The sequence below is a fragment of the Kryptolebias marmoratus genome, linkage group LG20 (assembly GCF_001649575.2).
Source record: "Kryptolebias marmoratus isolate JLee-2015 linkage group LG20, ASM164957v2, whole genome shotgun sequence".
Taxonomy (NCBI): Eukaryota; Metazoa; Chordata; class Actinopteri; order Cyprinodontiformes; family Rivulidae; genus Kryptolebias; species Kryptolebias marmoratus.
Genome location: NC_051449.1, coordinates 17197012 through 17224223, shown reverse-complemented (window position 1 = coordinate 17224223; position 27212 = coordinate 17197012). Strand labels below are relative to the sequence as shown.

At 38.9% G+C, this 27212-nt stretch overlaps 1 protein-coding gene across 6 annotated transcripts in view; it reads right to left on the bottom strand.

Moving 5' to 3' along the window:
- rnf220a (ring finger protein 220a) overlaps positions 1 to 27212 on the bottom strand; it is a 160133-nt gene that overhangs the window by 26502 nt on the left and 106419 nt on the right. For 5 of the 6 annotated variants that reach the window (XM_017420854.3, XM_017420853.3, XM_017420856.3 and 2 more), the window contains exons 3-6: positions 17058 to 17187; positions 8747 to 8795; positions 4793 to 4888; positions 1170 to 1212 (exon numbers count right to left, since the gene is read on the bottom strand). In XM_017420854.3, coding sequence (XP_017276343.1) covers positions 1170 to 1212; positions 4793 to 4888; positions 8747 to 8795; positions 17058 to 17187 — 318 coding nt within the window. Of the gene's footprint in view, positions 1 to 1169; positions 1213 to 1381; positions 1621 to 4792; positions 4889 to 8746; positions 8796 to 17057; positions 17188 to 27212 lie in introns of those variants that run through there. The other variant, XM_025006912.2, reaches the window with a different exon arrangement.

Sequence of the window (27212 nt, the reverse complement as noted above, 5' to 3'; positions counted from 1 at the left end):
CCCCCCCCCCCCCCCTCCACCCACACATCTAATTAGAAATTTAACAGGGCTGAACAGCCGTCATTGCACCCCGAGTCTCTGTCGTTTTTCCTTAACTGCAAATGGCGCGCGGGGACATTAATTTTTAGCTGGCTGGGAAAGCAGCGGAGGCCAGGAGGGACTGTGGGGACGGACGGAGGGGGAGAGCGGGAGGACATAAGGCAGTACGCCATAACCGCAGCGTAGGAAAGTGAAGGCAGCGAAGAAAGGAGGCACTCGCGCGCCACTTCTCCCCCTGACACTAATCGAGAGAAGTACTGTTAAAAGATACTTAAAAAAAAAAAAGTCTGCCAATTAAGCCCTGGTCTCCTCCAAATTCCTGGAGCTGCTTTCCCCCCGCATGAAGATGACTCCTGATTTCTCTCGCTGTCAGAGTGAGAATAAGGTGGGAAAACATTAAACTGAGTTCTCAAAGACCCCTCTTGTCATAGGAACGTCTCAAAAATGTGCTGGGGGAACCACTATTAAAGAACTAAGACTTAATTAGTAACTCATTTAAATGAAATCTGATAGGGTTGGTTGAAAGAATCGTCTTATAACACAGAAATGCAACGCTACGACCGTGGAATAAAAGGCTTGTTTCCTGTCAAACTAAGTTTTGATCCTGACATTAAGTTACTGCATAAAACAGACTTTTAAACATATAAATGACTGAAATCACTCTTTGTTTTGTTTGATAAACATCCTCCGTATGAACAAATTCATCAGTTCCCATCACATCAAATATTTCCCACTGAATCACATCTCCCACATACTGGAAAACCTTGTCCAGTTATTTTATTCCAAAACTACGCTGACCACCCGCTCTTTGGCATTATGATGCCATCTGAAGTGATAATTTAGTTTCATTTTACTGCTCATTCAGCCTTAAATTCAGTAAATGTGACTTTACAACAACAAACATATCTTAGAGAGTTTTTTTTTGTTGTTGTTTGTTTTGTTTTTACTATTTTCACTTTCCATTCAGCTACAAAAAAGTTGTGAAATTCAAGGTTTGCATTTCCTGGTTATAATCTCAGAAACCAGAGTGAGCAGAGTAATAAATCACTGATTAATAGCCTTTTTATTCAAGTGAACTAATTACAGGTAGCAGGATTAACTAACAGTAATAAAACTGATGTGTTACATACCATTCAATCTCGTTTGCCTGTTTGCCCGAACTCGTAAAAATGTCTGCAAGAGAAAGAAAAGGAAAAAAAAAAACATGAAGGAAATATTCGTTAGAGAATAGAGAGCCCGTATAATGTGTCTACAGGTGCAACTACAGCTGTTCTGAATGGGATTGCTTTGGATACTGGAGGCTTCTCGGCTGAATGTAAACAGTGTAAACATTTACACCTACTTCTCTCTTGTTCTCCACCTCCTCCATTACTGTCGGCTCCCTGTCACAACTCCTTCAAAAGCCGCTAAAACTCGCGGCTGCAAAGAGCTCCCGTCTGCCTCCAGATGCTGAACATCGCGACAAACTAAATACCGTGGTTAAAATTGATTGCGGATGGAAAAGGATTGAAACTGGCGCCTGAGTCGGCTAATAGAGCTCATATCGGACGCCATGTTCGCTTGTTTTGATCATGTGACCCCCGCTGAAACGGAAATAGGTCCACGTCACTTGTTGTTTCGCACTTTGGGCACTAGGGGGCAGCAACGGGTTTAATTAGAGTTGCCCAAATCATAAATTACTATTATTATACAGGTATACCGCTATAAAAACTTACATAGGATGCTTAGAAATATTACCCCCTAACATAAGCTTCTTACAGTAAGGTGCGTTGTTCTTAGACACCTTTACTAAGATTTCTGTAGATGTCTTCCCCTTTTCAGTATTTCACAAGTTAAATCCATTTGGTGTCCCTGATATCTGATGCACTCGAATAGTTGGAGTTACAGGGTTTTATTCTTGCAAAATGTAGATAAAGTATAAATTTAAAACAGTAATTTTGCAGAGCTTTTATTTTTTGTTTGATTCTTTTTCTTCAAAATTATGACATTTTACTTCCCTACCATCATGAGTGTGATGAGTTGGAAACAAAAGACACAGAAAAGCCCTCGTCTTTGCAAACATAAGAAATTACAGGTTAAATGGTTAAGGTTCAATTTAGTCAGTACCAGTTTTATTTTTGAACTAGAGAAATGCGAGTTGAAGAGAAAGTGCTTTGCAGTACAGGATTAATAAATAAAATGCAGTCAAATGAAAACACATAACACTGTTTTTAAAGTTTCTGCAGTCTGAACTGCTGACTTGATAAATGTGTACACTCCCAGTGCAGCCACTGCAATAATACATTCACCTTTTTTATGTTTAGACCCTGGAAGTCTGTGAACATTTCAGCTTGAATATAATGATGCAAATCTTCCTGTAAATAGCCTGGATCTAGACATTTTTTAGAACCAGCACTGAAACCTTAAGGTTGGTTTTTAATAATACATTGATTCTGTTAAATAATTAGCTCCAGCTAAATACTCAGTTGTACATGCTTATTATGTTTTAAATATTTATTGCAAAATATATAGTTTGACTGTCAAAGCATAACCCAGTCAATTGGACGTTTTTTTTTAATTTTTTTTCTCAGGTGGATTGAGAGCAAAATGTGAAATGTTCTCACAATTCTGATCAAGTAAATGCACCGAGTTGCTTTATTTTTGTGGCAACTGTAGATACATTATTAATCATACATTTTTTTTCTAAGAATATCTCAAACATTGAGGGTCCGAGCAAGTTCAGGCTGCCCGGGGTAAATTACTTGCATCATTAAAAATAATAGCCCTAGCAATAAAAGTACAGTATTATGAAATTAATTGAGGTCAGATTCATCCGTCCTTTCCACCTCTTTCTCTTATAAAATGTACACTTCAGGTCCACGGGGATTCTAGCCCTAAGGCCTGTATGTTGTAACTATATGCTAACTAAAGCACCGTGTCTCCCAGTTATGGATATCGTATCTTTGACACTTCGGCCCATCTACCGTCACTGAAAACCACCGAGCAGCTGGGCCTTTACCTCTCCTTCTCCGTCCTTCCCTCTCTGCCGATACTTGACTTATAGGCCTACAGGCTGCGCATCACTACCTTATCATTATGATCCACTCACTGAATAGCATCGTCACGTCAGGTGTTCAGAAGAAGCAAGAAGGCAGAGTGCACTCAGACTGACTGGCAGAGAAGAGGTGGCAAAGTCCGCCATTATACTTTATTTTCTGGGGGCTAAAAAGAGTCACCATTGACTTAATCATTTGTATAATATAAGGTGATTTCAGCAGTTTCACCAAATGAGAAAATCCCCTTCATTGCCGGAAGGTCTTTATGAGCTGTGTCATCCTAAACGTATGGATGTAACGTCTGCATGGACTTAATAGTTCTTATTTTATGGTGGTAGGGGGGAAACCCACTTAACCCTGAGATTCATCATGGCCAGAAGAATTACCCGAACAAACTTTGATGAATAGAAAAGATAAAAGCAGTCGGGGCGATGTCTGAGATTTAAGGAGATTGGCCTGTTAGTCAATTTAACTGCTGAGAAGGCATAAAGCTCGAATCCACCTTAATATTCTGCAACAGTGATATGTGTCATAATTACAGAAATGTAGTATTTGGTTCAATACTTAGTTGTATGATTTGCTACAGCACTACTAGAGCCAACATATTAATGTTACTCGTGTCCATTGCATTTTAAGTTCTGGTTACATTCGAGGTAATAACACAGTATTATTTAAGCTTCAGTGTGGCGACATTAAAGGTTTGACCTGTTCAGGAATGTCTCATGTTCAATAAATCACACAGACAGGAACTCGGCACAGTGCTGTAACCAAATGTTTAAAAAATACACCCCTATGTATAAAACAGTTTTCAAAAAACTCTTACGACGTAAATGTTTTTTCATTACGTTAATACTTTGTTCAGTTCATTTGCAAAGCTAAACATATGCCACACTGCCTTTTTTATGTACTAGCTAGGTAGCAAAGTGTGCTATAAATAGGTTGTTTTTTTTAAATATTAGTTGGTTAAATAACTATGCATGGCACCATAGAGACTGTAGAGTTACTTAATAAGTATTGGTAATGTGTAGAATATTGTAGTGTAGACCTGAAGACTGTATTAACCATACACTGTAACTAAAGATGGATCACACATTTCTGTCTTCCTCCATTGTACAAAAATAAAGCAAAAAGGGTCCTTTTCATGGGCACTGCCACATTGTAGATTTGGAACCAGGCTGTGTGCAGGAGGGTTGTGGACCTGTATCAAGACAGTATGGGCTGTACCCTTAAGTCCCGCCAACACACCAGCACACAACCATGATGATTATGCGACCTTTTTTACGCTAAATGTATTAAATATTTGAACACACAACATCAAGCTAAGAGCCATGCAAATCAAAGAAGAGTCAACAGCTGGATAAAAAAATGATCGGAGTTGGAGTTTTTTTTCTGTTTATTTTTAGTTTAAAAAGTGTCCAATTTGTTTAGATGGAGGAGCAGGACTTCAAATTTATACTGGGTCCACCTCCTGGGAGTAGATGCTCGTTTTTGTTTTTCTACAGTCTCTCCAATAAATATAAAATGCATTGAACTACAGTATAAAACATCCTTGAACTTGAAAGCTAATTAAAAAATTAAATGGCTTAAAGTGGATATTTTATACTCAGGTGTAATAAGTGAATTTACTGGAAACAGAACTGAATGATTCCAATCTTGACTAACTCCAGCTGTGCGTGTCTGTTTGCGTGTGTGTGATTGTGAGTGCGTGTGTGTGTGACCTGGTATCTGTCCGAGTGGTGGGCGTCCTCAGATGACAAGGGTGAGACCACTGGGGATTCTCCCTCACGCTTGATGTGCACTGACAGCAGCATGGACTGAAAACACAGAAACAAAAAGTGTTTTTTTTTCTATGCAGACGATCTTGTCATGGTATCAGCTCTGCGGCAGCTGTTACAGCAGAACATGTGCTCAGATGATAGTTACCTTATAAATTCAAGGAAAAATGAGTAGATAACTCTGGTGCATGCTGTCCCCTACATTTTAGTTTGGATATTACTTGAATGGTTGATATGGCATGTTAGTTTCCTGTGTTTAGGAGTAATTGCTAAAAGGTTTAAGTTTTAAAAGTCCATGTGTTTCTAATTTGAGCAACCTCTTCACATTCTTACTGTTAAATAAAACACATTATTTTTCTAATATTGTACACTACTGCGGCACCGCTCTTACCTTCTTCCTGTCACTTTAAGCCCTCCCCTCCAAGAAAGCCCAATGTAGTCAAAAGACTGTTATAACATGATGGAGTTCAAGGCAGCTATATAATCTTACTTTGTTTGCTAAGTATCCAAATTTGTTTCATGTTGATGTAGATGAGTGAGGGTGGATACGCCTGGACAACAAATGAGGCTTCACTTAAAGGCAGTGTGGTCAACTGAGCAGAAAGTTTCAATTTGCAGTGAAAGAAATTAGTGCCTGCTCTAGTATATAAACTGAAACGTGTGGACTGAGGCGTGAGCACCAAACGCTGTTATAGAAAATAGATTACGCAGGAGAATGTCCTAATTGCAGAGATAAAAACTTGATAAAAAGTTTGAAGGATCAGAAAAAATTGCAGAATTGAGGAGGAAAGAATGTCAGCTGATGTATGAACGATGAGAGCAGCAAACTTTTTCACTTAAATGATGTCAGATTGTCTGGATAACGATTAAATTGTCACTTGATGAATATAATCTAAACCATTAAGGAACTATTATAATTATACCTGACCCCCACATCACTGCAACAAAAAGCAAAAAGTCAATTTATCTATGCAAGGTTTAAAGTTAATGTATCTATTAGAGTTCATTTATTACACAGAAACAAAGACTTGGAATGATTATCATTGAGAATTTCAGCTGTGTTATTACTACAGATGCTGAGAGTGAAATATCATTGGTGATGACTGTAACCTGCCTGACTTTGTCTATAAAGTCCTTTCCACTGATTAGAGTTAATGTTTATGAGATGTTAAAAGGAAGTTGGGGAAGAATGAGGGACTGGGAAGAACGAAAGCGTCAAAAAGAAGAGAAACGGAAGGAGGAGTGGGATGGCAAGAGAAAAGGAAAACCTCTGTAAAGGAAGCATGTGACATTTTGATATTACAGAACACTGACTGTCCATAAATCTGTCTCTCAACACTTTGCATGCAGATGTGCAAATATAAGAGACTATTCTAACTTAAAGATGATGCAGGGAATTTCTCAAGTAACTGTGGAACAAAAGGGGTTAAACGAGACAGAAAGTAGGAGAACAGGGAAGAAGAAAAAAGAGGCAATATCACACTTTTACAAGACTTAGTCCTGACACAGTTGTAGCTCTCTCGCTGCGTGTGTGTGGTTGTATTTTTATTTGTGCCTATGCGGCAGCTTTCCTTTTTTACAAGGCAGCTGTGAAATATTTGTATTTACAGTCGTCTCCTATTAATCAAGTGGAAAGGGGCAGAGCAGAGGCTTAAGTGCTCGACAGCAGTAATCTAATAATAATATGTGAGAAATGACCAACCTCCAGTGCTGCCATAGTAAATTGGACATTATGCATGGTGCTTTGCTGCCTCTGTGTGAGTGTGTGTGTGGGATCTCGTCTGCTTTTTTTCAGGTTTTATAAAGGTCAGGAATCCTTTACCTGAGGGCCGCTCTACGAACACGCTTAAGTTTTACCATTTGAGTATGACATTTAATGGTAATCTACAAAGAGGTCATAAATGAAGGTCTTCTTCAAAACTTGGTTTTTAAGGCTGCTAATTAAATCAACACTCTAAAGATCAGCAACAAAAGGACAGCATTTAAAGCTGCAGTCAGGTGAGTTTCTCTTTCTACACCTCCTGGGATAGACAACTAAACACATCGGTATTTAAAAAAAATAAAAAGTTAGATAATATGGTATATAACACTAGTTGACTATGAGGTCCTGCTGATATCACGTTTTCCCGAAAACCCAATTACTATTTTCCTAGCAAGTGGTCTTGAAAAAGACATAAGGAGGTGTTTTGGGGTTAATCTCTGGTATAACAAGGGTGGGTGGTGCTTAGCGGTCAGGGGACCAACAACAGCAGGCCCATGTGCTTCAGACTGGCCCTCTTCATTCTCCATGGTCTGCCACTGCATACTAAACAACAGCAGCAAGATGCACAGTCACGGCCGCAGAGGAAGACCGGCGCTCACCCCTCAACCCTCCTCTGTCTGCTTTCCTCAAGAACAAGCCCTCTCGCAGAGCTGTGAGTGCTCCTCTAAGCTCAGGTCAGCACCCATTGCTCAGGCGATGTAGACTTCAAAAGAAGCCCCTGATTTATTCCACAATCCTTTGTGCATTTATGTGAAAGTCAGGTGCGCTTTGCCTTGCAGTATTTTACTTTCACCTGGTATGTCATTAGAAGTGAGAACAAACATGGAAATCTTGATTAACTGAAGTTCTGGTAAAAACTCTTGAGTCATTGCTTACTTTTGTATTTTGCTACCAAGGAACCAGAGTTGTTTGTATTTTTTTTAATGTGGTACTGATCAAGAATTCTTCAGGATTTCTGACGTTTTTTTTAATGTTTCTCTTTGGCTGCTTGTTCACTGATTGTCAGTCCAGTACCTGACTCTTTTCACAATAATGGTTTTAGTTTGTTAAGTACACTGCCCTTCCCCAATGACTGCTGGAGCAAGCCATCAGCTCCCCTGTGACCTCGAAGGAAAAAAAAATGGATGGATGGATATTAAGCCACTTAACCCTAAACTCCAGTATAAGTAATTTAAGCATAAAAAGGCCCAGAAACTCAAGCGATGATCCAGAGTTGTGTTATAACAGAGAGCTTAGCTAAGAAACTATCTCAAATGGGATCTTTGGGGACTTTGTTACCAGCTGTTTGTCATTTATTTAGTTGAATCTATAAAAAACATCAAAGACAGAACAGTCTGCCATATAGAATACAGTATTTTAGCACAAACGATCCTAAACAATGTGATTCTCAAAACCCTATTAGCTGAAGACTTCATATTAAGTAAATAATCAACTGAAGGATGATCCTTCTCTCAGGTGCTGTTAGGTCTTTTATGGATATTTCATTTTTCCCTGTTTCCTAAAAATAGCACATTCATATACTGTTCATCTGCTGAAGATAATCCTGTTGTCTTTCACTTGTCCTCATTTTCTTAAAGCTCACACTGCTGTGTTGTCATAGTCAGGTACGAGGATTGGACAGAAAATGAGTGAAAAAGCAGCCAAAGTCTAGAGAAAAACTTTGAAAGATCTTCAGAAAGCTTGAAGACCTTTGTAAAAGACTACTAGTCTCGCTCCTTGGAAGCAAAATGTAGACAACTGAGAGATGTTTTAAAACTTTTACACAGTACTGTAGGTGTATTGCTTAAAAAAAACTGCTCTAACCCTCTCCTAATATATTATTCTGCATATGTGGCACAATCATTCGAAGCAGGCTTGGTATTAAACTATGAGCTGAACTTTTCTACTATCAACAGTGGAACATATTAGAAAAGAAGGTCTTTAGAAAAGCATCTCCCTGTGATAAAAAAAAATAAAATACTAAGTGAAATCACAAATCTGTCTTATTTTGATTTTACAGAAAGACATTGAAGAACTACTGCACATTTCAGTGAAACCTAATTACAAAGTTATAAACTCCAAACATTTGAGCTATGTGTAAAATGAAGGGTCCATTTGTGAACACATACTGCATTCAAAGATGAGGCTGATCTTACCTTGGGGGTTCCTGGAGTGGCTGCACCGTCTTTGGGAGAAGGGTTCTTACTGCAGAGGGGGGAAAAGAGAGGACAAAAGGAAATTTAGTGAAGATATATGACATAATGTGGTGCTGAGTTGAGTGTAGGTACGCATGATGTGCTTGCTCAGCTCTTTTGTGGCTAAGACAACCAATATCTGTAAATTTTCAGCTCACTTGAGACCTATTTACCAGAATCTTGTAAATACAACCGCTCACTTTTATCCATTTCTCTTGTGTTCTCCTTGACCCTTTACTCATCAGTCCCAAGCTTCCCCGTTTTAGAGTAATTGCTGCATTACAGCTCTACTAAACAACTCTTAGGAAAATTGTCTATATAAACGGCATAAGAACATTTACTGACATTTGCTTTTTCTTGTCTCATACACAAACACAGACAGTGTGTGCAGAGGCAGAAGCTGTTGCTTGGTGGTCACTTTCAGTCTAAAATCTGTTGAGGAGCATAAGTTGTCCTTTAAACATGATGTGGGGGATGATGTGATGAGAAGAAGGAGTTGGTTGGATGAAGCTGTGTGACATTTAGGACTGGAGACAAAGGACAGGAAGTCAAACCGTATTAAATTGACAGTTCTGTGTTTTTGTTCTGCCAAGAACCCAGACACATGACGTTAATTCATGTTGCTGTATTTTGATGGCTTTTTCTGACACCTTCACCCACCCCACTCATTCTCAATTGATCTCCTCTTCTTCTTTTTTTTTATTTTATTTCCCTCTCTTTCTCCTCAGATACCACCCTCTCTTTCCTTCACTCAGACACAGAGATGAATTTCTTCGAGCTTCACGAAGCGTCGCAACAGGCTTGACATTGACACAGCGAGGCAGGGTTGTCATGTTTGCTTTGAGACCCTGTTAGCACTGCAGACCCTTGGACACTCACACACTTGTACACACACACAGGCACAGAGACTAACAGACAGAGGCAGACTACGGAAGGAAGAGTGCCCAAAACTGAATTGAGCGCAACCTCTAAGCTGACAGCATGCCTTGGTAGACAAGGGATTTCCGGCTTCAATGGCTGGATGCGTTGATAATAAAAATAAGAAAGCCTTGTTTATGTGTCTCTTATGTGACGGAGGAATATACAAAGTGAAGGAAATCATCAGTAAAGGGCGAGGGAAATCTGAGACCAGTGACATAGTCTGTAGGTGCACAAAGATAAGAAAAAAAAATGGATAGGATGATAAATGTGTCAAAGAAGAAGGCACGTTTGGCCATCCATTCATATTTTTGGTGTCCTACATGTATACTAAGTGTGGTGGTTTACAATAATAAACTGCAAACTTTTATGACCAAACACTACTATATTTAAATGCAATGTTTATCATGCAAACCAATCTAACTTTGAATAGAGGTTAATTGGCTGAAAGTCCAGTCTCACCGGTTTACTTTGCTTTAAAACTGCTTTAAAAAAAAAAAAGTGTCTACTAACTTGATTTACATGTGGCACTAAAAAGCTTGAGTACCCAGTAAGGTTTTATAGAAAAATCAAATCAAAGATTTGAAGGGGAAGTGCCTTCAAAAATCTGGTTTAATACCAAGCTGGAGAGAAACAGTTGAGCTGTAAAACAGAAACATAAAGGCGCTGCAGTTGAACACAAAATTGAATATATTACATCAAGCTGTTTTTTGTCAAACCACTCTGGAATGGTTAGTTTGTTGTCCAACATCTTAACAAAACACATATTGTGAGCTCTTAAACAAAATAAAAAAAAAAGATAAAAAAAATTAACAATATGTATTTACTGAACTTGACACTCATTTACTCACTGTCTGTACACGCCTAAACCTAAATAGTTGTTCCAACAAAATAATCAATTGTTTTGACATTTGTTTTGTGAGTAAACTGGGGAAAACTTAAACCTTCAAAACTTAGATGTTTAAATTGTTACTATGAGAAATATTGTTTAAATCAATATCTAAAACATGCAAACAACTTAGTGGTAATTCTTTAATTATAATTCTCTTGCAAATTAGCATTTAAACTCAGCATGGGCAGCTCACTTCTTAAAGTGATAGTTCAGATCTTTTAAAATGGACCTCTGTGGAAAGATTATGGAACAATAATATCTTACCTGTTGTAGATAGCATTTTGAACAACCTCAGTTTGAAATGGTAGAGTTGAATTTTGACCATATTGATGAAATGACGACTTCATTGATGAGGCCAAGATCAAAAGTGGACTGCTGCCACTTTGAAACAACTCAAGTCTCAAAATTTTCAAAGCAGTTCCTGCAAACATTATTTTATAAACCTTTACATCACTGTCAGTTTTATATTACACGTTTATACCAGCAGAAATATTCTTGCAGGAAGTGCCCCAGTCTGCACCAGATGTACTACTGCTGCGAAAAAAAGGAAAACTCCATGTAAATAACTGTGTAATGTGAAACTGTCAGTGATTTAAAGGTTTACAAAGCAGTGTTTGCATGAAGCTCTATTAAATTTTTAAGAACGATTTGTTTTAAGACAGCAGTCCACATCATTCTCACTTAAATTAACTTGTGAATCTGATCTGAATTAAACTTTATTTCTTCAAAAACTATTTACAAGTAAGATATTAAATGTTCGGTCAAGGAACCCCACTTTACAAGATATGAACTATCACTTTAAGCAATCTAGCAAGTTGTCTGAATAAAAATATAGCTTTTAAATATAGTCTAATGTATGAGATACCTTCAAATCTTACAAAATTGACCTGAAAACTACGAATATTGGTCCTGCCATCATGCTAACAAAGTGTAACGTTGGTGGATAACAAACTGCAGTAACTGTTATATTATTGTGCATTGTGAAAGCTATTTCAGTGCCGTGTGCGCACCTGTGAATGTGCATATACATCGGTACATTTCCTTGCATGTGCACGTGTTTGTCGGCTTCACCTTCACCAACAAAGAGTACAAACATGGGTGACACAGTCAAGCTGCCGTGTAATGCAGGGGAATCTGCCAGCATCGCCCCCCTCCTCACACATGCCTCTCTTGCTCTTTTCCTATCTCTGCCTCTCTCATCTCTCTCCCTCCTTCTCCCTCTATCTCTCTTTTATTCATTACCTGGAACCTTTGCAGAGGCATCAACAATAACAGCCACCTCCAGCTGCTTGTTGACAGTGTCAAACAGCGACAAGAAAAGGGGGAGAAGGAGAGAGGACAGCGGTTGCATGCCTGTCGCGAAGGGAGAAAATTGCCACATTGACAGAGGGGGTGATAGAGAGATGAAAGGAGACTGAAAAGGGGGGAAATGCGAGGTGAAAGAAAGATGCGGTAAGCGAGGATGAGCGGGCAACACAAAGAGGAAAGATGAAAGCAGACAGAAAACGAGAGAAAGAAAGAGAGGGAGTGATGGGAGAGTCGTTGTGCTGCCGCCTCTTCTCATGGCTTTTCACGTCTGTTCACCCGGGTCTATGAATTTTTGATGGTGGGGGTTACGGGCCTGGAAATTCCAGCTGGCTGCCATGTGAAAGAAATGGGAAGAGTGTGCAAATAAGAAACGCACTGAAAGGAAACAAACAGACAAGCTGGAGGAAACAGGAGGAACCACTGATACAGTTTAAAAGATGTTTTGGTAATGAGGCAGGAGTGAGCAGGGCGGACACATGAGGGCATGCTGGTTCCTCAAACAAGTACACTGCTTTGTCCCACCTCTGTGGCCAGGGAAGTTTTCTATACACTTTAAACAGCTTGAACATAGAGCTAAAGATATGAGATCTCAAACAAAAAGCAGTCACACAGTTTAAATTTATGGCAAAGTTTTTAAAAGCTTTAAATTTGAAGTAGATGGAAAAGTTGAGATTTACCATGTGCATTAAATCGTCTTTACTGAGATAAAAGACACTGATTTATGAATTTGGTATTTCACTTTCCAGGCATTTTGGGACTTGCAAGAGACAAAAAAAATCATTAACAGTCATTTTGTTCACCATTAATGCTCATATTTAGCATTATTAATATTCTTAGCTTGTGAATTAGTCTTGTTAAAAGACACAGAAACGACAGTGCACTACAAACTCACTTGTTTGAATGTTTTGAGGAGTATGCAGCTAAATTTAAGAAGTTGAAGAATAATACAATGCTGTAACTTTATCTTTAGAAAGTTAACTTTTGCTGGATACAGAAGTCTGCTGTTAAGTGATGTTATTGAGTACATTTTTTCAATGATGAAGCATTCTTTATTGGGACTACATTATATACATTTTTATCAATGTTTTGTACTGCTATTATATGGTGTTAGAATCTAAAGCTTAACTTAAAACAATTAAATAAAACAAATTGCCGTCATTAAAAAAGTGTAAACATATAAAAAGTACACTTTCATGGGTAAAATTCTAAAAGAATCGACCAAACAACAAGTTTTTCTTGGCTACTGCATTTAAAGAAGTAATTCAGATTATTTTTTTAATTGGGGTTTTGTAAAAACTGCAGTGATGAACGAGATGCTGGTTCGAGCTGTATTAAAACAGCAAAAACTTACGCTTTTCCAACACTGCTTTATAAACCTTTACAAAGATGTCAATTTTACACTAAATTGTTTTCTTTTACATTTAATTAGTTGTTTATTTGCAAGAAAGTGTCAGCAGCACTCCTGGCACACTTGGAGCAGGGGCATCATAATCTTTTTGCTAGAATACTGTATACTATGAGCTTAATGGTGTTGTAAATGTTGACAAAAACAACTCATGCAAGAGCTATTATGAAAGTTTTGATAATTCAGTTGTTTTAAGATGTCAGCAATCCACTTTGGTTTTGGCCCCGCTTCGACTTACCTTTAGCTTGTCCAAGTGGTCAGAATTAAACTAAATCTTTTTTCAATCTGAGGCCTTTCACAGAGCTATTCACAACAAGTAAGATACTGATTGTTCATAACCTTTCCACAACCTCTCACGTCAAAAGAGCCAAACTCTTCCTTTAACACCTAATTAACCAGTCAGTGGCACTGATTCTGGAATTTGTGAGCCATACAGTGGCCCAACCACAGCCTAGCTAAATCTTTCACAAACAGAGATAAACTAGGTTTGATTGACAGCCTCCTTCTGTCACTGCCTCCCTGAAAAGTGATGCCAAAAGTGACATAAATCCGACTAACTCTTTTATTGGTGAGAGCTGGGCGGAAGGAAAGAGACGGGTGCTAGACTGAAGATACAGATTGCTTCTTGCCTTTTTGTGTCATCTGGCAGAGAGGTGGAGCCTCGGCTGTGCGGAGGCAAATTGATTATGGAGGTGGAGGGAGAAGGGGGCAGAGGTAGCAGGAGGAGGGGTGGATGGTGTATGTAGATTGCTTTGCCCCCCTGAGCCACCTGACATGTACGGGGCATGATAGATTTCCATTTGCCAATCTCCATGTCTGTGTGTGATTTCCGTGTCCACGCAGGAACTGTGGCCCGTGAACAAGTGACGGAGCTCACGGTCACCAGAGACGACAGCCCATGGCAGATGCAATCAAACACACACACATTTACATGCAGGGAGAACAGGAGCAGAAGAGGAGAAGAAATAGAAAACAAATAGCAAACACGCAGAAGAACAGATATTTAAACCAGGCCGATGTGGCGCGCACACACACACACACACACACACATATCGCCTTCGTTTCCATACCCACGGCTCTTTTATTCTGCAAACGCTGGGTGTCATTAAAGACAGATTTTCTACAAATTGGACCAAATTCCCACTGTCACTTTCAATGATGGCAGCGACCATGCAGAGAGCCAGAGAGAGGAAGAGGCAGTGGGTGGGCACGGGATTTACCATTAGGTTAGCTTTTCAATATAACACACACACACAAAAACAATTTTTGCCTCTGTTTTGTCTTCTGCATTCCTTCACAATAATGCAGAATCTTTGCTTAAAAAAAGACTTCTAAAGATTCTTGAGAAGGGATCCTCTGTATTCATCCTCTCAACAATCTCCTTCTCTTTTTTCATGCAGTGTCTTTGGGTTAATGGCGAGTAGGTAAATCAGCCAGGCGTGACGTTAGCCACCATCCCATCTCACCCTGGGATGATGTGATTTCCTTAAATAACTGTGTGTGTGACAAAGAGAGGAGGTGTGTGTGCTCATGTGGTCTGAGCTTCACCAGGTTTAGTATCCAGAGGGAAGGACGGACGCTAACCTTCATTATTAATTGAAACACACACACACACACACACACACACACACACACACCTTGCAATACTACAAGATGAATGGCTCCACCAATCCTTTTTCTATTTTATTTAAATCTATTCTTATTTTTTAAATCCTCTTATTGCCTGAATCTGTTTCATTTTGGATAACAACATGACTAACAAGTAAACAACTAAACTAATTTGTAACGAAGGTAAGGACATAAAACAAAACAAAACAAACATACGGCTTTTGTCACACTTGACTCTTTTGGGTTGTTTTTTTTTTTTATCTGCATAGATTTTTTTTTTATTCATTCTTTCCATTTAACACAAATTCCCCAAATAATTAGTGTAAACTAGCATTCCTTGAAGAAATGTACATTGCTCAGTGCCTGTATATCTGTAAAAGTTTTGAGTTTGTCATTTTGAATCGAGTTGACTCCAAAAGTTAATCAGGTATAAATGTACATTCAATGATTACTTCCTAAGGTTTCTATTAAAATTCATCAAGTGGTTCATCAGATATTTTGCTAACAGAAAGGCAAACAAACACACACAGACAGACACAGACAGTTAGATTTTCACCTGCTTTTCATGGTGACAGGTAATAATTTACAAAATCAGATAAAAGCATGGTTTTTTTTAGATGCATCATGTAAACTAAGAAAGATAAAAAGTTAAAGGTTAAAAGTATAGACAAGGAAGAAAGACAGGGAACCATCAAAGGGAACAAAGAGGGTTAAAGATGAGAGGAGGACAGATAGCGGAAAACAAGAATTATATGATGAGGGCGATGAGGGAGAGGAAGAATTAAGACGTCAGGTGCGGCATATAGACAGCCAGGGACAGCAGGACTACAAACAGGTGTAATTGTTGGAGAAATAAAGTGTGATTTCCATGTGGGCTGACACTGTCTGGTGCCCTGTTTCTCTGGGTTAATGGGGACTATCATAAAGCTGGGCCACTAAAGTGGACACCAGGTCACACAAAAAACACACAGCACAAAGAGGCAGCACGCACACACACACAGACATCCAGGCGTGCGGTCAAGGTGAAATATGGATCCTAATGGTTGTGTCCCATCGTTAAAAGGGCTTGGAGTTGATTTATCCGTCATAAAACGACTCGTGCAACTGCCACGAGGAGAGGAAGGAGGAGGCAGTGAACTCTGGGTCACAGGTGTGAATCCTAATCCCTGTAGGAAACACTTAGCTTTACATTGACACCGTGCTTCTGCCTTTTATGCAGATTTATGGCACCCAAATCTATGTGCAGGAGAATGATGGGTCGGTGAGTCTGACAGAAAGGCTGAAGTGAAGTGCAGTCTATGCCTCGCTGGTTAGCTAAACCTTTCAGTAACAATGGTATTGTTCTTATTTTAATTGTTTGTTTTTTGCCTAAAAGGGCTGTCCAATTACACTTAAATTGTTCTTATTTACAAGTACCCATTGTAAAATATGAAATCAAACATAAAAAGGTTATCCTGAGCTATATTAAATGGTGCAGTTTCCAGGTGTATTGATATGAAATTCGGAAATGTGGGTACACACTTCTTGCAAACAAAGCACTTGGCTAAAGTTACAGAAAGCTTGGAAGCTTGAGTCACGTAGTTGATCTTTATTTAGTCTGTGTAGGTAAATATATGGTGGAATCGAACAAGCGTAGAATCTTGGAGAAGATATTTAGGAAGAAATATACAAATGGATCTGCTGCTAAATGCTAAAGAAAAGGAGAAAGAACAAGTAAGACAACTGTCAAGAAAAGATATTGGGGCTCGAGCACCATATTGAGGTGGAGCACCATAAAGACAGAGCTCGGCATTCGAACACTTGGCTTTAAGTTCACTGTTTCAACCCGATCTAAATGTTTCTCTTCATACTTTACTCAACAAATTTGAGCGTAAATACATGCCAATACATCAAAAATGTCTGACTTCTCTATCTTAAATGGCTCTTTCATGGATGTTGCCATTGTTGACCTAGTTTCAGTCACTTTGGTTGTTTCCGTAGGTAAACAAACTCATGTGGTTGTTGGCAGCGGGTCACAACTATGATTTATACATATTTTCAACTGGTCTTCATGATATTTCAATGGATACACACACTAGTAAAACAACACCTTTGGAATCAGTGAATTCAGTCCAATAACTGTGTATGCACTGAAGGCCTACCTGAGGCATATGGAAGCTAGCCTCTCAATCTCTGTCTCCATGTGTTCCTGAAGCTCTCCAGGCCGGAGCAGCACCTGGCAAATGGGACAAACTGGAGCCTGGCTGTCATACAGGGACATCTTCTTTTTACCTGGAAACAACAACAAAGATAAAAAGACACTAATAATTAATACAACAGTAGGCCAAGCACAGATCAAGCAGAGAGAACATGAACAAAAATTAAAAATTCAACCAAACTCATTGTAGTTGACAGGACCAACTTTGTGTTTGAGAAACCACAAATTTAAGCTGAACAGAGTTAAGAATATCACCAACTTTGGTGTACAGTCTCTGTTTAATCTTTCCAAAGTTTCAACCCCTTTTACACTTCATAAAATCCCAGACATTACATGTAAGTGCATGTGCATTAGATTACATACATAAGGAAAAGGAGAACAGAGTGCTGTGCAGTCTTTATTGTGTAATGTTGCTCTCAGGTCAAAACAGGGGGGTGGGAGGCTCTGCCATGGATGAGATAATGCTGTATAGAGTCTGCCAACACTACCTCACTTCATTGTCCTTGATCAGCAGGGCAACAGGGTGGGGCCCACCTGCTTGTGTGCTCGTATGCGTTTCTGAGTGCTGCATGTGAAGGTGTGCGTACTATAAAATGTGTGCTCTGCTTTGTGTAGGCTTTAAGATTTTTTTTTTTTTTCCAAAACTCTGTTTAATTCCCATTTTTTAATGTTTGTTCCTCTGGTCTATCTGAGCTGGCTAAAAATAATGGCTTTTGAAATTGTATCTGTGTGTAATTTTGGAGGACACTTCCTGATTTCTTGTATTAGGCCAATCAAAGAGGCTTTTTTTAGCCCGCGAACAAAAGGTTCTGCTTCAGCCAGGACATCCCGTTTAGACTGCTTGTCACCTCGGCAACAAAAAGGACCAGATGTAGGGACTACCTCTCTGGTGTTTCTTCTTACACACCAACACGACTATAACCAAATGCAGTATGTAGGCCTCAGTGCGTCTTTGCTCATTCAGCATGAACACACATCAGGAGACAAATAATAAGGAAGTTGTTTCTCAAATGAAAGGGAGTGGGTAATACGCATCTCTTTTGGAAATGCTAGGCCTTAATTTATTATTCAATTTTGAACCTACTCTTCTTAAACAATTCCTTTTTCTTCATACTGTCTGAAGATATTTCCCTGTCTGTCCTTGTTTCTCCATCTGTTTCACTCTAGCCCCCCCACTCCCTCAAATCGCCTCACATCCTCCTTTATTGCCTTGACAAGATAATTTGAGTCATTGCCATCCACCGCTGCAAACAAAGAAAGATTCAATCCCCTTCTGTAGCAGACGGGGCTCCTTCTAACCTGCAAACAAATGCACTCCTACAGGTTACTGACATACAATCACACAAATGCATGCGGGCAGACAAATGCCCTCATTTGCGTATTTTTAGTTTTGTAATGTCAGAAAACATAAAAGTTTATGTTGTATAGCTTGACTTTATTGTTTGCATTTCAATATAGGGCTTTATTCCTGTAAATGTTTTCTGTATGAATGAATATTTTTCCGCCTAAGGATTGAGGATCAAAATGGAGAAGAGTGCAAATGAATGATGCAGAAACGGAACAACTAAAGTGTGCGAGTTATTCTGAAGGCAGCTTTCAGACAGGACCCACACAAACACAATATACAAACAAATATGAAGTTTCACACAGAACTACTATTTTATCAACAAAAGATGCAAAGAGCAATAACCAAAACACAAAGGTTAAAGAACATAAAGTCTAGAGGAAACAAATCTACAATCCATAATCAAAGTCTGAAAAACAGAATGGTCATAAACATGAATACATTTTACAAAATAAAGCCTAAAAATAAATACTAAGGAAACATTTTGGCTAAGTTTTATTTGTGTAAAATACAAATCTGTCACTGATTTAAGCCTGGTCTCATTTACAACAAGGCTGTGTTTTTTTTTTTTGTTTTTTTACTGTTCTTAAATTTTACCATATGTTTGTATGTATAATAAAACTGACCAAACAACAACTATGAGGAATAAAATAAAAAAGGTGCACAAATCAATGTGTGTGAAATGACAACTGTCTTAAAGTTTTTTTTGTTGGTTTGTGTTGAAGCTTAGGTGAATCAAGACAATAATATCAAAGAAAAATTTGCATATTTCTGGCTCTGACAAAACTTTAAGGTTCTGATAAAAGGTATTGGTTGTTAACAGTTACCTAAAGCAATAGTTTAGAGTTGAGTGGCTTTTATACCGTGGCTTAAGATATATTTAGGAGTGGTTTAGGCATGGTCTTTCTCCCAAAATGTACTTGTTTCATTATTCCATCTAATTTTATCCAGACTGTGTGGCTTGTATGAGTGGGTCCATGAGTGGTAAAGGTTTTTATAAACCTTTACTCAGCTGTCAATCTCACATCACACTGTTATTTACATAAAATAAATGTTATTTTGCAAGCACATATGCAAAAAAAAGTACTTCTGGTGCAGTTTAGAACAACATCTGGCAGAAATATCATTATATTTCTGATATAATGAAAATTTGATTTCAAAATGATAGCTGTGTAAAAGTTTATAAACCAGCTTTTGCTTGAGTCAATTAGATTTTTTTTATGAATTGCAGATGTTTTATGATGACAATCCACTTTGGTCTTGGCCCCAATAATCACTCCTGTCAGAAACAAAATGTATTTCTCCAAACTGACATTGTTCAAAGAACTATCTACAACAGGTAAGACAATAATTGTTCCACAGAACCCCTCTTTGAAATATCTGATCTATCCCTTTAAATATGCTATACCTTGTGGAGACCCAAATTCATTAGAACTGCAGCCACAAAAATCAAACAAAAAGTTACCCACAAAAATGTTTAATCAAAAGACACTTAGTGTTTCTTTTTATATTTTCAGAACGTAGGACTTTCCCCCATCTGCCTCCCTACTTTTCTCCCCTCCTCAATTCAGATTTTTCCAACCTGTTTGTTCTTACTGTCTTCTGTCTTTTCTTATCACTCTCACTCAATGTCTCACTTCCATTTTTCCTCCTCTGTTTTTCCCTGTCAGCTGTTCCCAGAGGAAGGTGAGTGAGAGGGGACTGGCTAGATAAATCTAGTGAAGGAGGAGGTGAAGAAGAGGAGAGGGAGTGAGGTGCTGATGTGATGCGATGTCCCACACCAAGCTTGTCAGCCCCTTAAAGATGATTAATGTTGGGCCAAGACACACACACACACACACTCACACACACACACTTACCCACATGTCTTCCTTTGGACCTCACAGCTCAAACACACTCACTTTGTGGTGCAACAAGGGAGCGTTTAATCCTGGGAAGGCACCAGAGTCAGAAATGGTGAGGGGGAAGGTGGAGGTGAGAATACGCAAAGACAACAACAAGAAAATAGGCCTGACAGAACTTTTTAGTGGTGAGATTCCTCAGTGAAACATTAGCTGGTGAAGCGAACAAAGGCTGGAGACTTGGATGCAGGAGAGGAGAGAGGTGTGCATCTTCCTGCCAGTAGTGATGGAACACAGACCTGATCCCACCTCTAATGTGTTAAGATGAATCGTTTCATCTCTCTTCTCAGTTTCTTGCTATTTTCTTTCAGTCCCTCCATATTTCATAGTTCACACCACCTATCTCTTTTTTCCCTTTTCTCTTTTTAGCACTTCTCCTTCTTTTTTTCCAATCACCACCTTTTACCACATTCCCTCCATTACATCCCTACCTAGTGCTCCACCTAATGCTGCTCGCTGGTTTTGTTCATGTCACAAAACAATGAGTCACTCAGCTGGCAGGAAGCATATCCTCTGTCTGATTTATTTACTGGCTGGTGTAGTGGTGACATAACACTTTAGGTGGAGTAATCAAAACAGCATCCTCCATGACAGAGAAATGAAGCCAATAGAAAAATGTCAAAAACCGTAGTTCCTTGAATGGCCACTTTAATAAAAGTACTGCTTCATAATGAATGCGCATTGTGTCATTGGAGTCGAAATTAGAATTATTTATTTCACATACTTTTAAAATGCTAAAATTGCAATAACTAAATGAAAATGACAAGCTCTAAAATTGCCAAACAGAAAATTACCTTTCCAGTGGCCACATCCATCTTCTATATACAATCTACGATAAGAAATTCAAAAATTCTTCAACATTTAGGTGTCTGTTTCAACATGTGGAACTATTAAACTGAGAAAAATTGGTGAATTTTAAATTTGTAATCTCTTTAGTCTACGATCTAAATGCATTACTTTATTTGTAGCCTGAATGTTTCTAAATGCAGTTGTTTTCATTGTGATCCATCAGAGTGAGCTTCAATAACAGGCTATCTTTAATCATATAATACTGATTAGTTGGTAAAATAAGCTAATTAAGTAGTTTTTTTTATTTAAACTAGAGACAAAAAGGCATTTGGAAAAAGAGGGCAAAAAAAGGCAGAACATTTTTGCTCTTGTACAAAAGAACTAAAAAAAATATTAAGAAGCAAAAATAAGAAGGAAAAAGCATGAAAATTGAGTTATCCAATATGTACAAAATTGTACGATTAGCTTCAGTTTGGTACAATCAGCTTAAGGGCTCTGTCTGATTTATAAAAAAAATAAAAATAAAAATAGCAGACAAGCTGTAAGGATTTAAATACAGCAACTCATCAACAGTGTTTGGGAAGACAATTTATAGTAATGAAGAAAGTGGAGCCGGGACATCATACCAAATCATACTACAGTGTTAAACATATTGCAGATGCACAGCAACATGTTGCATAAAAAAAACAAAGCCAAAATGAAATATTATTTCAAAGAAAGTAGTCATAAGTAAGTACTATGCCATGCATAGAGAGAACATGCAAACTCTGCACACACAAACTCAGATGAAATTCATCCAAAGAGGTTCTTACTATGATGTGACAGTGCTGACTGCTACATCACCATGTTGCCCTAAAACTGAGTATGTCCTTGACTAATCTTTTAGATCCTGAAAATAACAAGAAGTGTCACATAAACAAACATAACTATGGGCCATTACACACAACAGATGGTGAGGAGGAGGGTGTCAGTTCATTTGGAAGAGCGGGGAAGAAAGAGAGGTAGTCTTCCTTTTCTTCCCATTTCTCCTTTCTCTGCATTTCTATTCCTTCCCTTTTTTTGTCCTTTCAAACATCCTGATCTCTACTTGTGTCTGCAACCACTCCATCCTTTTTTCTTCATTCCTAGTGTTTCTAGACATTATTGCTTTCTTTTTACATTTGCGCTCTCTGTTTTATTCTTTTCTTTCCGCTTTTGATTTTGTACATGAATAGAGATAAGCAACAGTCATATTCTAGAAAATGTATTTCTACTTTCAGTGTAGCAAAAAAAGCTGAGGAGAATTTGTAAAATGCCAGTCGTCATGAAACAAGTTTAATCCCTTTTAACACTTTAAGGAGCGTTTTACTTCATATTGAACCTTTTCTCCTCTCAGTCTCCCATCATCTCTCTCCTCTCTCCCTCTGCTGCTTAGGTCCAGATGAAGTGGGAATCAATAGATGCTAGATAGTGCAGGTTCCTAGTCACAGACTACAATGGGCCAAGGTAAAAGGCCACCTCCATTGAGGACAAGGATTGTCAGCTCAATATTCTCTCTCAATGGGCCCAGAGATAAAACACCATTTGGGGTGTCCTCATGGCTCAATGGGCTAAGAAGCGAAGCATGTGCTCACAACTCTGTGGGTCCAAATCCTATTAATGACCTGTATTGTGTGTCATCTCTTCCCTTTTATCTCGCTCAGCGTTGCTGCCTCTCAGGATATGGATGTACACTGAAGTTTGCCTCAGAACTGGAATCCAGTAGAATGGGGAAATGTGAGGTTTAAAAGTGCTGCTGGCTTGAAAAAGCCAGGACTCTGGCCTTGCCGTGTAAAGACAAAAATGGAAACGCTTGACTTTCCATGCACTTGATTGTTTTCTTTTATACATTGTTTTTATTTTATATCTTCTGTAAGGAATTTAGAGGACTTGTAAATTATACACACAATCAGCTAATGAGTGCTGAGCATGTAAACTGGATTTAAACACAACAATAAGAGTCAGATAAGAGAGGGGCCAGATTTATTGGCTGGCACATGTGCAGTGTGTTTCTGTGTGCAACATTCACACACACACACAGACACACTGGGAAAATACAGAGGCACATTTCCCAAATGGAATTAGAAAGTGTCTACATGTAGGAACTGTTTTCCCGTCCTTGAACAACTGTCTTCTCCTTTTGCACACATCAATTCCTCTTCTCTGTATGAGTTTTCCGGCATGCATCAAGTGCATGCCTGCTACCCCTGTTTTTGTGTCCTCCACCCCTCTTCCTCCATCCTCTTCCTCCTCCCCTTCCCTGCTGGTTAGCTATAACACCCGCCAACATTGGTAAACAAGGAAATCTCTCAGCCGCGGCCCGGCGCGTAACCGCATTACCGCGCCCGATAACCTCTTCAAATAATGTGCGATAAGGGGAATTTGATTTGATTCACGGGAGGCAAAGTGGGGCTCCTCTGCCCCTCCCCTACCCACTTCCAATCCCTTCCCTTTTGCTGTCCTTAATTTTTTTTTTTTTTTTTTTTTTCTATTCCCCCTGTCTTCTCCTCGTCTTCTTTTCACTTAGCCTGAGGGTCTGGGCCTCCTCGTCCTTCTGCCACATTCTCCCCCCGCCCTTTTTTCCAGAATGACACTGCCTTGCATCCGCAATCAAATAAATCCCACCGAGGTGTCAGCCCTCATTTTGATTTTTCCCTGTCTTCTCCTCAACCAGCGCAAGGTGAGGTGAGAGGGGCTCCGTAAAGCCATCATCTCCATAATGGCAAATATGAGCCCTGAAGCCCAAAACCAGAGGCCATATTAACAAGAATGGGACTACCAAGGTGTGTGTGTGTGTGTGTGTTCCCAAGTGAAAGTGATATGTTTTTTTCTTAAGTGAGCTGTGATTTAAGCAGGCTAGACACTGATCTCTGCTTTTGTGTGTGTGTGTAACAGATGAGGCTGTGTGGCTCATTCAGAGGACATTTGATGAAATGGAACGGGGGTCAACTTCAGTTTGCCACCAGGGCTGCTTTGCGTTACTGCTTTGCGTGCATGTGTGCATTTCCTGTATCCGTGTGTGTGTGCGTGTTTGTGTGTGTGTGCAGTCCCACTCCCTGACAATGATGCATGGCGCTTTTAAATAGCACTCCTCCACGCCCTGCTCAAAACTCATCACTAGGCTCTTTCACTATCCCTCCCTTGCTCCCTGGGGTTGTCACTTTTAGAAAAGCAAATGAAATGTCGGCTCTGTAGAGAGGAGGGATGAAGAGATGGCCGGATTGAAGGATTGAAGAGGAAAGGTGTGCGCGTGTGTGTGTTAGCAAAGCTGTGTTTGCTGTCTAAGTCGAGAGATTCAGAAAATGTCTGTGCCTGAACAAGAAGGACGGTGAGTAAAGTGTAAAATGAGAAATATGTTTATTTTAGATTTACTAAGATCAACTCTTTTGTCAATGTAAAAAATTCATTTTCAACATTTCTTTGACTTGAATTTAAATAAAAGTTTTAAAGACAAATTTTAGATAAACAAGGAGCCCAGAATGTTAAAAAAAATCACAAATAATAAGCTGCCTTCTGTTGTATGTACGCTGATGAATGGTCCTTGTGTCAGCATGTGACTTTTTCTCCTGGGACCGCGCTCGTGTCTGTCTCAAAGACAGAAGTGTGATGCTGGTGAGGTTATCTCCAACTACTGACAGCTGTTTATCCAATCAATCACCTTGTCAGTGTGTGCAGAGGTGTGTGCGTTTGTGTCAGGGAGACAACGGTGAGGGAGAAAAAAGTAAATTAATGGAGCATTAACCAAGCAGTGACCCACAGAGCAGAGCCACGACTAAGAGGCAAAGGCCCAATCTCTGCTCAGAAACCCGAAGAAGCACAAAGGTACACAGTTTAATCTGAATCCCCCAGCCATGTGACAGCATTTTGTAAAAGAAGGAAGTCACTAGAAAGAGGTCTGAACAATTTAAAAAACATTTTTAGAAAAAAAAACCTTGGTATTTCTCACACGCTAATATATATTTTAAAATCTGCACTTGAAAGCAGAATTTATTATTAAAGCAATAGTTCAGATCTTTTAAAGTTGGGTTCTGAGAAATGATCATGAACAAATTTTGCCATAACTGTTTTAGATTGTCTTTAAAAGATCTCAGTTTGAAGAAAATTAGTTCTGACTGAATTGATGAGCTAATGGCTAGCCTGAGCAGGGCCAGTTCCAAAACCTTTTTTTTTTTTTGCTTTTAAGTTCAATATTTTGAGATCAGAGTTTTAAAACTGGTCAAACTTGCTTTGAAACTTGTCCCTATCAGGCTAGTTGTTAGCTCATCAGACCAATCAGAAATAAATGCTGTTTCTCTCATTGTTCAAAGGTTGTTCAAAGAGATATCTACAACAGGTAAGATATTATTTCCTTATAATCTTTCCACAGAAAGGATACCTGAAATACTTTTTATTTGGTTCCTGTTTCCTTATCTGAACCTCAAGTCTTGTCAAAGGCAGTACTGAACTTTCTGTTTGTTATTTTAAATAATGCAACAGTTTTGTGAAAACTAAGGATTTTGTGCTTTTTAAATCAGAAAGCTAGACAAAAAAAGTCACTTCTCGCATTTCCATATTTATCGTGCTGTTGTAGTTGACGTCTATGCTGGTGTGCAATTAGGACTCACAAAAAGAAGACGTTTTAGCCTCCACTGACCTGTGCCCTTTCCCTGCTGATTGATTCTCGTCCGTTTTCTCCTTCCTCAGCTGTACGGAGGAGGAGGAGGAGGGACAGCTAACCGAGAGAGGTGTGGGTGTAAGGCCCTGTCGGCACACATTTCCATCCCGGAGGAGTCTAATCACGACAGGAACATCCTGTGTCAGCTGGCAAACATGGACATCAGCAAGTTCTAAATAGACACCCTGACTCAGCCTTAATCAGTCTGCGTGTGGTTTGTTTTATAAATGTTGTTTAGCAGAGTATTTTTGCTCCGCATTTGTGGAAAGAAATGGATGTTTCTGATTACATACAGTTTAATTTTGGTGTGAAATTTTAACAACGGTGACACAATTTATCAAAAAGCTTCATGAATATGTTGTACAACATCTTTATTAGTCCACACTTTAAAACCACTGTGATGTTTTCATAGATACATAACAATACAAATAGGAACTTCCTATACTTTACCTCTTTTTATTGTTTATTCATCTTTATCCTCCTCACACACTCAACTCTTTTCTTGCCTTTATCCCATTGCTCATTTTTCCACTACCCCCTTCGCTGCCTCTCATTATCTCTCTCCCTGCTGCTTTCATATGGTCTGGCAGCTGAATTAATTACCAAAGCCAATTAACGCTAGATTGGCTGATGTTTTAACTAATTAGCTTTAATGAGGGTGCTGTGGCTGCCTGCACCGTGTTAATTGAATCCTAACAGTGGAGGAGGCAGCCTGTGGAGGCAGGATGGGAGTGATGGAGGTATGGATGGATGGATGGATGGAGACATGTGCAGACTTACACACCATTTGTTATTGATAATATTCAGAGTGCCGCCCAGTACCACCCACCTCGTTGTTGCTGCTGGATTATCATTGACTTTATTGGCCTTTTAAAACAAAAAGAGAAAACAGTATTTTATTTAAAAGAAAAAACAAAACAAAAACTTTTGTCTGTGCGTGAGCAGCAGTTCCTGGGTAAAAGTTTGTTTTAGCTCAAAAGACTGTTAAAACACCTCGTTTTGTGAAGCTCCTGGTTATTCCTGATTGTGTTGGTTAGTGCAAAAGCTACCTTGAAAAGAAAGGCAGCAGATTGAAACCTTATATCAAAGTCATGCTGTCCTTCTCAATAACAGGTTACCTGCTGTGGTTTTGAACTTCCTTCTCATCTGCGTCACAACAGCTGGAGTGAAGGAGATTAATGTAAGTTTAACTTAAAGCTCTTTTGGATAAATCTGAATTTAACTTTATGTCACTGCAAAAAAAAGGTTTGACTGCCTGCAGAAGCATAGATTCTGGAAACCAAGTAGCTGATTTTGATTCATTCATTTTACATATTAAAATTGGCTAATTATTGCCAAAAGAGAAAGGCAGTAATATACAAGCTATTAACTTTTAGAGCCAACCCAATTGAA